We start from the raw sequence: 14,471 nt of genomic DNA, 5'->3' as shown, positions 1-14,471 counted from the left end.
AATGGGACTGTCTCTGGGGTGAGTTGCCTTCTTTATCATAAGTCCACCAGAGAAGTTGCTTCAATATTTCTCCTACAGTTGCTATTACTAGCTGTATTTCTCTCCACTCTATTCCTCCCCCACTCTCATTTATTCTATTCTCTCTCCTTTCATCTTGTCCCTGTCCAAAAGTGTGCTGTATCTGAGTACCCTCTACCACAATCTTCCTTCACTTCTGTCACCTATTTCCCCCTTCCCCCCCCTTCCCGGCCCACCCCCTTCCCCTTCATCCCATCACTTTCTTCTCATTTTTTTTAGGGTAAGATAGATTTCTATACCCTATCAAGTGTGTATGTTATTTCCTCTCTGAGCCATTTCTCATGAGAATGAAGGCTCACTCATTCCCCCTTGCCTTCCCCCATCCCACTCCATTGAAAAAGCTTTTTCTTGACTCTTATGTGAAATATCTTAGCCCCTTCTTCCTCTCCTTTCTCTTCCTCCCAGTACTTTCCTTTATCACCCATCGACTCCATCTTTTTACTATATTATACCATTATATTCTACTCCTTCCTGTGCCTTGTCTATATATGCTCCTTCTAACAGCTCTTATAAATGAGAAAATTCATATAAGTTATCAATAAAGATATTGTATTCCCATACAGGAATACAAACAGTTCAACATCATTAAGTTCCTCATAGTTAGTCCTTCTCATCCACCCCCTCTATGGTTCACCGGAGCCCTATACTTGAAGATCCAAACTTTTTGTTCAGCTCTGGTTGTTTAATTAGGAAGGTTTGAAAGTCCCCTGTTTCATTGAAAGTCCATCTTTTCCCCTGAAAGAGGATGTTCAGTTTTGCTGGGTTGTTGATTCTCGGTTGTAAACCAAGATCTTTTGCCTTCCAGAATATCATATTCCAATCCCTACAAACCCTTATGTAGATGCTGCTAGATTCTGTGTAATCCTGACTATAGAGCCACAGTAGTTGAATCGTTTGTTTCTGGCAGCTTTTAATATTTTCTCTTTGACTTGGAAGTTTTGGAATTTGGCTATAATATTCCTGGAAGTTTTTCTTTTGGAATCTCTTTCAGGAGATGACTGGTGAATTCCCTCAATTTCTATTTTACCCTCAGCTTCTAGGATCTCAAGGCAATTTTGCTGTATTATTTCTTGAAAAATGAAGTCTAGGCTCTTTTCTTGGTTGTGACTTTCAGGTGACCCAATAATTTTTAAATTATTTCTTCTGGATCAACAGATCCAGGTTGATTGTTTTTCCAATGAGATATTTCACATTTTCTTCTAACTTTTGGCTTTTTTTTTTGAAGAGTTTTATTTCTTTCTGATTTCTTGCAAAGTCATTAGCTTCCTTTAGTTCCATTCTACATTTGAAGGAGTTATTTTCTTCAGAGAGCTTTTTTATCTCCTTTTCCAGCTGGCCAATTCTGCTTTTTGAGGCATTCTTCTCATTTGTCTTTTTTTTTTTTTTTTGTTTTGCTTTTTCCATTTGGTCTAAACTGGTTAACATATTATTTTCTTCAATTTCTTTTTGTATTTCTTTCACCAAATTGCTGATTTGGTTTTCATGATTCATCTGCATTGCTCTCATTTCTCCTCCCAATTTTTCCTCCACCTCCCTTAATTGCTTTTCAAAGTCTTTTTTGAGCCCTTCCATAGCCTGAGTCCATTTTCTATTTCTCTTGGAGGTTTTGGGTTCAGAAGCTTTGATTTTGTCATCTTCTGAATCTTCCATGGGACCAAAGTAATTTTCTATGGTCATATTCTTCTTTTTTGGTTGTTTGCTCATTTCCTCAACCTAAGACTAATTTACCACACTTCTAAGGCTTTGGAGGTTTTTGAATCCCCCACTGGAACCTTTATTCCTCCAAGGTCTTATGCTCTCTTGCCTGTGCTTTGACATGTAGATGGCCACAGCACTGCCCTCTGCCCTGGAGCTGTGAGGAGGGTCCCTGCTCAGCTATCTTAGTATGGAAGCCCAATCTGCAACCTGGATCTGAGTGTGGGCAAACAGCAGAGTCCTGCCCCGGGGAGAGCAGAGATTTCTGCAATCTCCCCCCTACTCCCTTACTGTCTGTGGGCTGCAGGCTGGCTTCCCCAATTCCTGCTGCAGGTTCTCACTGCCCCTTTAAGCTGTTCCTGGTGATCCCTGGGCTTTTCCACAGAACTTCTAAGTTGTCTTGGACTGGGAAAATGTATCACTCAGTCTTTCTGTGGGTTCTACCCCTCTAAATTTTGGCTAGAGCCATAATTTTATGGTCTTTGGAGTTTTGGGGGGAAGGAGTTTCAGGGAAATCCTGCCTTTACACTGCCATCTTGGCTCTGCCCTCCGCTCTCCTCTATCAATTTGTAAAAACTTTTACCCTTTGGTCTCATGGAGTATAGTCTCACAGCTCACCCTATGCACCTATCATTTATTATTTTTTGTTTGGTCTTTCTATTAGACTGTAAGCTCCAGAAAGGCAATTATTCTATATTTTTTAAGGTTTTTTGCAAGGCAATGGGGTTAAGTGGCTTGCCCAAGGTCACACAGCTAGGTAATTATTAAGTGTCTGAGGCCGGATTTGAACTCAGGTACTCCTGACTCCAGGGCTGGTGCTCTATCCACTGTGCCACCTAGTCACCCCAAATTATTCTATCTTAACTCAATTTTGTGTCTCTCCTAATGCCATAGTATTCTGCACAAAGTATGTACTTAATGAATTCCTGTTGTTCCTGTCTTGTTCAGAGGCAGGTTTGCAAGATCCTAAAAAGGAGGCTTGCCTAGGGTTTAGAGTCACATTGAACCCTAGGCTATCTGGAAGCCTTATTCTTCCTTGTTTTGTAGTGAATTTAGAGTAATGTGGTTCTGTCTTAGAGTTCACATAACATGACCTCATTATCAGTTAATTTTGAGCTCAGTGGCATAGATACAAGGGCATTATTAAGGTTAGCAGGTTGCTTCCTTGGAATTCATTGTATAAAATCAACTTAGTCTTCAAGATTGAGTGTGGAAATAAATTTAGACTTTAGAATTCAACTGAAAACTCCATTTTAATTTATAATTCCTATCTCCTGTCTCCTGTGGGTACTAGTCCTTTGGAAGCAAACTTCAAGAATGATGCTGATGTAACATTTAAATTGCTAATGTTGAAGTAGCTTCTTAGCTGTTGGTTTTTAAAAGGATAATTGCAATATCTTAATGTAACATCATCATCTAGATAATCTATGGAAAATAACCAGGTCTAAAAGATTGGAGCTCATTTGAAAGAAGAAGAGGTTCCTTCTCTTCCACTTACATTATATAATTGGGTTCTTAATTAAAATGATTTTGAAAAGATAGGCATTTCATTCTGAAAAATCCTTATACCAGAGTGAGCAGAACTAAAACAGAAGCATCATGGGTATATAAACCTTCACTTTAATGTTACAGATTATGAGGATTTGAATATGCATACATATAAAGACACATAGACATATTCAAAAACATATATACATTGAACCCACACATGTGGAGGAGGAATAAAAACACACATACATGTCTATGCACACCCCACAATGAATAGGTGTATGCACTCATGCATGTATGCATTTAAAAATGTATATGTACGTATACAGACATAACTGGATGGAACCTTTGAGAGAGCTGTTTTCATCCTACCTAAGATATTAGCTGTGTGACTTTGGGCAAAAGTCACTTAACCTCTATTTGCCTTAGCTTTCTCAATTATAAAATGGAGATGATAATAATGATAATGATAATGATAATAATAATAATAATAATAATAATAATAATAATAATAATAATGGCATTTTTCTCTTTCTGTAAATTTCAAGTGAGTGAACTCTTATAAAGCATTTAGCCTCATGCATGACTCATGGTAGATGTTGCATAAATCCTATTATTGTTATTTAAACATTTATGTTAATGTCACAGAAAACTGCAGGAATGGAGTGACTGGAGGTAGTCATGGTTTGATTTCCTTTTCTGGTTTTTGGTGAGGTATTCATTAATTTTGCTTGCCAAATGAAGTGGATTATAACCTGAGAGTGAATGAACCTGACATAAAACAGAAGTAGAAAGGGGAAAAAAGTAACTCTACTTGTTTCAGACTATTTCTGTATAATATAATCAGAAGAAAATACATCACTTGAGATTACAGAGATGTTTATGGCCTGTCTGCTCTTACATGGCAGATACTGCCAAGGACAACAAGGCACTGGCTTCCAGGATATTGGTTTTGTTTTACAGAGAAGCTTAACCTTAGCCCTAGGCAAGCTGTCTTGCAAATGTATTCTATTGACCAAATGTGGATGGCTCAGTGAGACCCTATCATGACTAGAAAAATAACTCAAAATATTTTTCCTAATAATGGGGAACTTAGAATATCCCATCATTTATGAGGGAGAAAGAAAGACAGGTTGTGTGATTTTACTGGTATAGAAAAGGAAGGAAGGAAGCAAGCATTTATTAGGTACCTATAATATACTAGACATTGTGCAAAGCCTTTTACAAAGAATATCTCATTTGATCCTCACAACAACTCTATGGAGTAGATATTATTATCTGTTATTGTCCTCAATTTATAATTGAGGAAACCGAAGAAAACAGAAATTAAATGACTTTTGCAGAATCACACAGCAAGTAAGAATCTAAGACTAGACTGGAACTCAGTACTTCCTAATTCTAGGAGCATCACTCTATCCACTACACTTCTTATCAGTATTTCTAGGGAACTCTTAGAAAAAGAAACAGGTCAGTGCCCTGTCTGTAATTTGCAGTCTTAGAGAATAGACATCAGTACAGGGAGATTGCAATTTGTCTAGAGTTACTCAGTCATTAATGCCGTCTTGAACTAAGGACTTCCTGGTTTCAAGACCTGTTCTCCATCTACTATAGACAGTGGTATAAAATTCAGAGAAATGGATCCCTAGGGACTCCATATTGACTTAGAAAACTTCAAATGAACAGTATCTGTGTTTTATTTTTGTTTATTTTGTTAAATATCTCCCAATTATATTTTAATCTGTATTCAGTGCAGATTAGAGTCTGATACCTCTGCATTAGAGGATGCCTCATCCTAAGTATCTTAATACGCTTTAAAATGTCATCTAGTTTGGCAACAGCTAACTCCTTGTTAGCTAACTCCTTGACTTTCAGTGCTCTAAACACGTAAGGTTTTCTTTTTTCCCTGGAAAAAGTGTATAGAAAAATAACATTTGTTAATTTATTGCAGGTGACTTGGGTGAAAGGGGTGAGAGAGGACCTCCTGGAAGAGGACCCAAAGGCTTGCCAGGATCAATTGGTCTCCCAGGTAAATATATGGGGATAAAGACAATTCTTTTCATTATATAAATGATATGTACCTAGTACACAAAGATCTGTTTCTTGGGTATAATGTGTAAAAATTTGTACCTCTTTTTAAAACTATTTGAAATACTTTAAAGACATTAAGCCAATGCAATGCAAAACAAAAACAAAGACAAGAAAGAAAAAAGTTGAGGGAGAATGCAGACTAATAACCCATTAATTCAGATGAATTGAGGAAAGGGCAATCAATTAGTATGAAGTCTGAATTATAGGTCATTTAAAAAGATATGACATTTTATTACTTAATTCCATAAAGTAACACAAACCATTAACTAAAAGGTTTTCTCTATAACATACTTAAATGAATAGAAGTCTGCAATTGATAGTGACTGTGGGTGCAAAATAATAGTAGCACATATTTATATTATGAAGAAGCTGCAGTATGTGCAATGGCTGCAACATGGCAAAATCAGGCTAAGCCAGGGTGAGGGTAATGGACAAGCCTCAAAATCCTCAGTAAGTTAGGAGGATGTTTATCTCAAGCATGTGAAGACTTTCCTGGTGGAATATACAGGTGAGAACAATTTGTTCCAAAGGCCATGAAGGCAGATGAAGAAGGTACTGTGAAGTATTTAGGTCTTGGTCAGACATTGAAGATGTTTTAAGGTCATCCTCTGCATCCCAGTTGTCTTGACTTTTGTCATACCACTGAAGTTCAATAATGCAGGAGGAGAGAGTGAGGCTCACAACTTTGTACAATTCTGCCTCACTTAAAACCAGTTCTCTCAGAAGTCATCATCCATCATCTACTATTTTATCCCAACATGATGATGCCATTGATCCTCTTCAAAAACAAAGGATGAACAACATCAATTTTGTTAGAGTCTCACAACAAATCTTTGAAATAGTTGCCATAAACTTCCACAGTGTATACATGAGAAAACCAAGGTCCAGAAGTTTAACCCTTGGTACTGCAAAATGTATGAATAATTTCCCCAGTATAATTCTGCTCCCCTCCTCAGTAAGACTATAGAAGTAACATTCCGCATACTCCTTTGGAAATTATTACCAATTATCCACTTTAATTTGGTTTTCACTCCATTTTGTAGAATGTTATATCTTGCTTCAAAGTAGGGCTCTGTATAGTAGCTAGAACATCGAACTGAACCCATAAATGATCTTATGACTTTCTCATTTTTTAAAAATTGATGATTTAAAAATCAGCCATGAGGGCAGCTAAGTGGCGAAATGGATAGAGCACCGGCCCTGGAGTCAGGAGTACCTGAGTTCAAATCTGACCTCAGACACTTAATTACCTAGCTGGGTGGCCTTGGGCAAGCCACTTAACCCCATTGCCTTGCAAAAACCTAAAAACAAAATCAGCCATGAGATTTGTCCTGAACTCTTAGCATCTTAGTGACGGAAGACTCTGTGAGGGAAAGTCTGGGTGTTTATGTTACCAAGATAGCGTTAGCATCCTGCTGCTGCTGCCAGTAATAAATATCAGTGGGAATCAAAGTAAAACTATCAGTCCATTTAAAATTGATTCATCACTTCAGCTCTGGAGTTGGGAGCACAGCACAAGGCCTAGAGACAAGTAAGGATAAGATCAATAGGCCCCTGTGGAATCATGTCTCAATGCATCTGCTTCCAGCCTACTCAGGGGCCTTTAATCTTAGATTCTCTTGTGGCAACCTTAGTTTAGAAAGAATTCCAAAGCATCCATTTTCTCCCAGGGCAAGGGGAAGAAAAATTGGGAATTTTGGAAGTTTGGTCCTTGAAAATTTAATATACAGAAATATTTTGGAAAATTGGTCCTTGAAAATTTAAGATACAGAAATATTTTTATCTCCTATTAATAACTGCTAAAGACTTATGTAGTCTCATCATTGCTGGTTTTCATCAATTTTAAAATAATGTCTTAGTTTCCAAATTTAATGTCATTGCCCTTGTTGATATAGTCTCTATTTAAAATGGCATTTTAAAAATGAATAAATTTAGAAACTGAAAAAGCATTACTTTTAGAAAGCTTTTGATTCATGGGTCCTTCAAAATGTTGACTAAAAACTGCCAAAGTCCCTGGTGATTGATGAAAGGAGGACGAAGTCTACTGCATTCAAGGAGAAGATGATACTACACATTTCATTATTTAACATGATCTGATCCAGTGTATAATGCATCGAGCAGAGGAAAAAAGAAGTGAAATATATCCTTCCAGAGTAGGTGATTCCAGTAATAACAAAACATTGATGCTATCTACTCTTAAATCAACAAGCATTTTCACATGCCAGACACTGTGCTAAGGCTGGGGATACATAGAAAGGCCAAACCCCAAACCAAACCAAAATGAAAAATCAAAATCAAAACAAAACCCAACAAAAACAATTCAATCCAGAGTCTTTCTCTCAAGGAGCTCACAGCCTAATGTATGAAAGGCATTCATTTGAAGCTGTTTGCATTGTAGATCTTGTAAATTGTTTTTGTCCCAACTGTATTAACAATTAGTATTTACAGTAAAGGGCCTAATTGCTTGTCTCAAAAACATCGTTCTCTATTATTGGCACCTATTTCACTTACTCAATTGAGAGCTAGGGACTCTATCAGATACAAGTCAGTGTCTTAGAGATTTGGTTAAGAATAATGAGAAGTTAAGAGACTTACCCAGGATCACAAAACCAGTAGTATGGCTCACAGGTTTAACTTGAAATCAAGTCTTCCTGAGTCTGAGTGCAGCTTTTTATTCACTATACCATGTTTTCTCTTGTTGATGGTTATTCTTTCAACTTACCAGGATATCAAATAGCAGTTTAAAAAAAAAGGTTTATAAAAATCTTTTGCACAAATGATCCTATATGACTTTTTATAATATCCCTATGAAGTAGGTGGTACAAATTAAATTACCCATTTTACAGACTAGGAAATTGAAACTCAGAGAGAGGCCATCATTTGACCAGTAAAGAGTAGAGATCATTCTATTAAACTCCAAATTGGATGCTATTTCTGACATTTCTGTTCCAAGAAAGGCTTATTGGGAACACCATAGTATAAGGTGGCACTTAAGTTGGCTGAGGGATCTGTTTAATATCATACTATGATGGGTCCTAATAAAGAATTGGATAAGCATCAGATTGGAAAAACTGGAGATCCTCTTAGTTCTTCCTGAACGACTTTTTCACACTGGGGCTTCATTAATGTATTTCCAAACACCAGAAACATCCCTGAGGTGCAGGGTGAAGTGTTCCCTCAGCCTGCCACACTATCCTCAAGATCTGGTGACAATTTTAAAAAGATTCCACCAAAAAGTTGCTTTTGCAGTGTCTGTGAAAAAGATTTTTTGATATATTTTCAAGGGACTATAGGACTTAGAACTAGAAGATACTGTGTTCCAATTTTCTCTTTTCATTTTTATTTTAGAGAAAAATAATCTAAATTTTAAGGAAAAATTTCTGTGGTTTTATTTTCAGCATTTATTTTTACTAGTAGGAACATATGGGGTAGCTTCCCAGTTTGCATGCCTTGCATCTGTTCCTTTCCCCTTCTGTCTCCTTCCTTTCCTCCTCCATTCCCTCTGCTTCATCCTCCCCCACTTATTTTCTTGCACTTCCTTTGTCACTTGACTTCTCTTTATACTCCTGCTATTTCCTTCTCTCCTCACTTGCTCCCCTTTTCATATTTCTTATTTTCATCTTCTTCCCTTTGGAATCCTCCTACTTCTGAAATATTGTGTTTGGTTCTAGATGCCATTAGTTTAGATTGGAATGTCCAACTTGGGTGGTAAAGGGTTTTAAGTCCATGTCAAAAAATCATCAGCTGAAGGAATGGTCTGTTTAATCTGGAAAAAAAAGAGAAGACTTGGGAATAGGATAGCAAACTTGAAGTATTTAAAGACTGTTATAAGGAAGAGAGTTTAGATTTATTTTATTTGACTTTAGGAGGCAGAAGTACAAGCAATAGATAGAAATAGAAAAAGAGGCAAAATAGAGGCTTGATCTCAGGGAAAATCCCTACTCATCAGATCTGTCCAAAGTGGAATGGAGTGCCATAAGAGATGGAGACTTCCCCTCACTGAAGGTCTTTAGGCAGTGGTTAGATGATCACTTGGCAGTCAAAATTAAGTGTCCCTGTGCTAAGCACTGGAGATATAAAGGGAGGCCCAAAGAGTCCTACCCTCAAGGAACTCTATGTTAACTTGTTGGGTGTCTTATAGTGGGGATCCCTTTTGTGTGTCAGACCAAGTTGATTGATGAGGTCCCTTTCAACTCAATCTCTGATTCTATTTCTTTGTCTCTCTCTCTCACTTCACTGCTTTTCCCCTCATGCTTCAGTGTTGCTCTCTTTGATTTTTGCTGCACTGGGGAGAAATTCTCTTAAATATTATGTTCTAGTCCAACTCCCTCATTTTATAGATAATAAAATTGAGACCTGGAAAACTGAAGCGTCATGCCCCAAGGGATCATATAGATTGACAGACTAGGAATTTGAACTCAGGTCTTCTGATACCAAAGTCAAATCCAATTCAATTCAACAAACACTTAATAACAGTAACAAGAATCATATTTATATTATACCAAACATTTTACAATTATTATGATCACATGTGATCATTATCTCATTGATGTGCTAGGCACCAGGATACAAAAGTAAAAAGGAAGCAGGTCCTGCCCTCAAGGAGTTTATATTCTATGGAATATTACCATATTATTCCACCACCCAAGCAATGTTGTTCTGCTATCTCAATTGCTGGGTTTTGAGGACCCCTATTTTTCTTTTTTTCTTATTTTCAATTGTAGCTGATTACTGCAATTGTTTTATTTGTTTCTCTTATGATCTGAAGTTCAGTAAGCTAGTTTCCTCTGATCTCCATTCTATCCATGAATCATTTTTTGCACATTTGAAGATGAGGCCATGTTGGGGTCCTGGTGCCTCTCTTAAGATGTGATCTCCCTTTTGAGGATGATACAACAGGGGCCAGACATTTGGGATTACTATAAAATAATCTATTGACCATTATGTTTTTCCCCTTCTTCCTTTTTTTTTCATAGTCTCTCATATGTTGGTTATAGATACTTAAGACTTGATTCTTCTTATTAGTCTATTTTATAATTTTACAACAGTATTTTACAAGCTATTTCACCTGTTAACATTTTCTGATTAGCAAGCTTTCCTTTTAAATATTGATTTAAGAAAATGAATACCAGATAATATAGGTGCTTTGAGAGCTTTCCACATCTATACAATAGATGCTCGACTGATACTTTAGTTGTTTTATGAGCTTCAAATAAACTGATTCCCACCAATTTTCTTAACTATATACTGCCTCTTCAAACAAAAGCTAACCATTGAGCTCAGTGGTAACCCTCCTCCCATCCAACCCCAAATATGAAACCCTCAGTGTTCTTGCAGGGAGACTCTGGGCCAAAAATAATAAACTGTGGATTTACAAAGATCTGATCCGATATAGAAGGCCATTTATAAAATTTCAGTGAACACAGCCCCTTTCATTTGCAAAACAACCAGGCTAACAGGCTCCTGAGAATCCAATCTCCTGAATCAGTATCTGGAGATACAGCACAATGCTGCCCTCCAGCGCTGATTCAGAGAATGACATAGACATTAATACAAAGTTGGAAAGTTTGGTAATAGATTTTCTTTAAGGCCAATGTCTAGCTAGGATACTTTATAATAATTAAAGTATTGGTCTTAGGAATGTAACCCTAAGGAGCATAAGAGGAGAGCAAATGTATATTAGCCAATAAAGCAGCTCTCTAACCTACCCTGGGGTGGGTTAAAATGTTGTATATAGTTTGCAAATGGACACATCCAGGAAGATACTCTCTGGGAATAATCAACCCTTTGAGGGAATGAGGCAGCTTGGGAAGTATGTTCTTGGCCAGTACTATGAAAAAACAGCCCCCTCCTCCCCATTTTGTGTGCTTTGACATTCTCAAAGGGTCATAGCTCTAGGGCTGGAAGTCATCTCTCTTGCCATTTTGCTTTATCTACTCCTCAGCAAAGACATGAACACTGAGAGATTATCTGGTTCAGAAGAGCTTGTTATCCAACAAAAATTAATTGTAGCCTTGGGAACAAAGTTTTCTCATCTGTAGAATGAATGAGGGAGATGAACTTGATTGAGACCTCTGCCAGCTGTAAATCAATGATCCTATGATCTTTTTGCCTGAATGATCTTCCAAGGCTCTCTCGTTGACAAAAAAATATTTAATTCAATTTAAGAGGCATTTCTTTAGTGACTACTTTGCATAAGGCACTGAGCAATCCTTACACTCAAAGTGTTAATATTTTACAAGACTTTATGTATAATAGTAAGAAAGGTCTTGTCTTTGGGAGGTGGGAATTGAGCAAATGTTTAAAAGATAGGAGTACCTTGCCACCATGGAATGCTGCAGTGTGGAGAGCTGCCCTATGACGACTTTGTAATCTCACTAACAAAGGTTGTGAAAAAGTGGTTTACTATGGTAGGCCACGCCATATATAGATTCCCATGGGTATAATCCATTTGTTTCACAGTATTAATACTCTCTTGCCCCCCCCACCCCAACCGATCTGTGATGATCGTAAAGCTCTAAATACACGAGTTAGTGCTTTAATAATCTTTGGATAATGAGCACTGAGCAAGGATGTCATAGAAAGGATCCGTGCACCAGCCAGCGGACTACCTAAGTTAACTTTAATATCCCTTTCAACATTAAGAATCAATGAAAATTAAGTCTCTCTTCTCTTCTCCTCTCACTTCAACAGATAGATCTCCTCCTTCTTAATCATTTATTAAGCACCTAGAGTTAATATATATTGTAGAGAATAAGAAACAATGACATTCAAATTGTTCTTGCTTGTGGGACTTCTCCAGTTCATGCTAGAGTGTATGTATACACATATACTCCAGTTCATGCTACAGTGTATGTGTATACATTTGTATGTGGATAAATACATATATATGTATATATATACATATACATATATATGTATATATGTATATATGTATATATGTATATATGTATATATATATATATATATATATATACATATATACCTGGATGGCTAGCTAGGTGGCACAGTGGGTAGAGTACTGGACTTGGAGCCAGAAGGACAAGAATTCAAGTCCAACCTCAGACACTTGACTGCTACTAGCTGTGTGACCTTGAGCACCAGTCATCCTGATCCATAACTGGCCACTGGACCTAGATGACTCCAGAGGAGAAAGCAAGCATAGCATAGCATAGCAACCCCTCATTCAAATCTGATTCACTTGCTTGTCATGGCATCATCTCCCTGATGTGGTCTTCTTTAAAAATGAAGGACAAACATAAACATACACAGATATATGCGTGCATTTTAATTTATTTTCTTCTTTTTTTTTTTCCTCTCTAGGTGATCCAGGTCCAGCAAGCTATGGAAAAGAAGGACGGGATGGAGAAAGGGGCCCTCCGGGTCCTGCAGGAATTCCAGGGGTTCCTGGCCCTCCTGGCCCTGCTGGTCCTCCTGGCTTCTGTGAGCCAGCCTCCTGTACGGTACAGGCTGGGCAGCGGGCATTCAGCAAAGGGCCCGATCAGTGACAGGCCTAGTGTCCAATCACTGTTTCCACAGATACCTGGTGGCAAAGGAAATTAAAAAAAACCCCAACAGAGGAGCAGTGCACAAAGCCGCTGAACAAGCGGAAGACTTTCATTATTGTTTTTAACATTATTACAAAAGTTGTACTTGACAATCAGATTTAGAACAATGGTGCTAAACAAGAAGATTCTTTGTCTTTTCCTCAAGAGGGAAAAAAAGGCAAGATTAGCAAAACCAGATCCCTTGAAATAAAGACACATACACCCCTATTACCAGCAGCCCTAATTTATAGTGTGCTATATACATACGTGATGCTGTATCTTGGACCCGTGAGCCAATAAACAAACAAAAAAGACTGGTTTCCCTCAGTTGCAGCAGTTTCTTCATCATGTAGTTAAGCCTTATTCTCAGATCACCAATCCAACTTTGATGGAGATTGCTGCCAGACTGCTTATGAAGACACCTGCTACATTGCCTTGACATGGTGATGTAAATCTCTGTCAATATATTATTGCTGAATGGGCATGGCAAGCACGTTGAATGGCTTTCATAAATCGCACATGGGTTTTCATTTTTGGCTATGATTTCTGGTGATCCTTATTTTTATTGGAAACTAATTCCACCTTGGTTCCTTCTGTGAGAAGTCAAAGCAGAAGGGCAATGAGCCACTGTTATGGAGTCATGATATCCAGGAATTCATAAGCTTTATTGGTCAGGTTATTTATTTTAAAGATCTACGTAACATCTCTCATTGTACAAAAAAAAAAGAAATAAATACTGTTTCTTAATTTCTTGCATGTTTTTATATCAATAGTAATGGTCAACAAAAACTGATATTTGTGTAATGCTGTAAAATTTGCAGAGCTCTTTCTCCCCACCCCCCACCCCCTCCCAAATTTCAATGAAAAAAGACTTTGTGGCCTCAGATCAGGAAACCCTGAGTTCAAGTCTCCCCTAGGACATCTCATGACTTGTGTGATGTTGGGCAAGTGACTGAACCTCTTATTGCTTCACAGCTTTCTAAAATGACAAAATGCAGAGAATAGTTGCCTATTTATATGAACTCCCAATGTAAATATTTGTTACAAGAAGAGGGAAGGAGAGACTAGAAGGGAAGAAGTATACAAGAGAGAAAATAGATATTTGTCCTTAGAGCAAGTTTTATAAAAGTTAAATAAGATCAGTTTATGAAAGCAAAAGTCCAAACCAAAAAGAATTCTCAATAATATGAATGCAATTAATAAAAAGGAGTGATTCATTCAGATCACAGAGCAGAGAGGCAAGAAGAGTTGATGTCATCAGTTAGGCAGTCAAGCATTTATTAGTCCTTGGTATAAACTATGTACTATACTAAATTTGGGGGACACAAAGGCATGTAAAGTCTTGCACTCAAAGAGCATACATTCTAAGGGGGGAATATAATGAATAAATAAATAGGTACATTTAGGATATGTACAAAATAAATGGAACATTTATTCCCCTGAAAAGGGTACTTGAATACCATTTTTTTTAAATGAAGTTCCTGGGATTCTGTATTCTGCACAGGTGACAACTGTAACATCACTCTAGAGACAGAAATGAATTTTTTTTTTCTGTCAATTTTCTTCCTTTGCTAC

The 14,471-nt window shown here is 37.4% G+C and overlaps 1 protein-coding gene across 3 annotated transcripts in view; it reads left to right on the top strand.

Annotated features, from left to right (window-relative positions):
* Nucleotides 1–13,216, top strand: part of COL9A1 (collagen type IX alpha 1 chain) — a 122,121-nt gene extending 108,905 nt beyond the window's left edge. For all 3 annotated transcript variants that reach the window (XM_074190189.1, XM_074190190.1, XM_074190191.1), the window contains 2 exons: nucleotides 5,210–5,287; nucleotides 12,673–13,216. In XM_074190189.1, coding sequence (XP_074046290.1) covers nucleotides 5,210–5,287; nucleotides 12,673–12,857 — 263 coding nt within the window. In that variant the 3' untranslated portion in view covers nucleotides 12,858–13,216. The remainder of the gene's footprint in view (nucleotides 1–5,209; nucleotides 5,288–12,672) is intronic.
* Nucleotides 13,217–14,471: the final 1,255 nt, after the last annotated feature.

The sequence above is a fragment of the Macrotis lagotis genome, chromosome 5, assembly GCF_037893015.1.
Source record: "Macrotis lagotis isolate mMagLag1 chromosome 5, bilby.v1.9.chrom.fasta, whole genome shotgun sequence".
NCBI lineage: Eukaryota > Metazoa > Chordata > Mammalia > Peramelemorphia > Peramelidae > Macrotis > Macrotis lagotis.
Note: the sequence above shows the minus strand (reverse complement) of the source record. Positions and strands in the feature narration are given on the sequence as shown.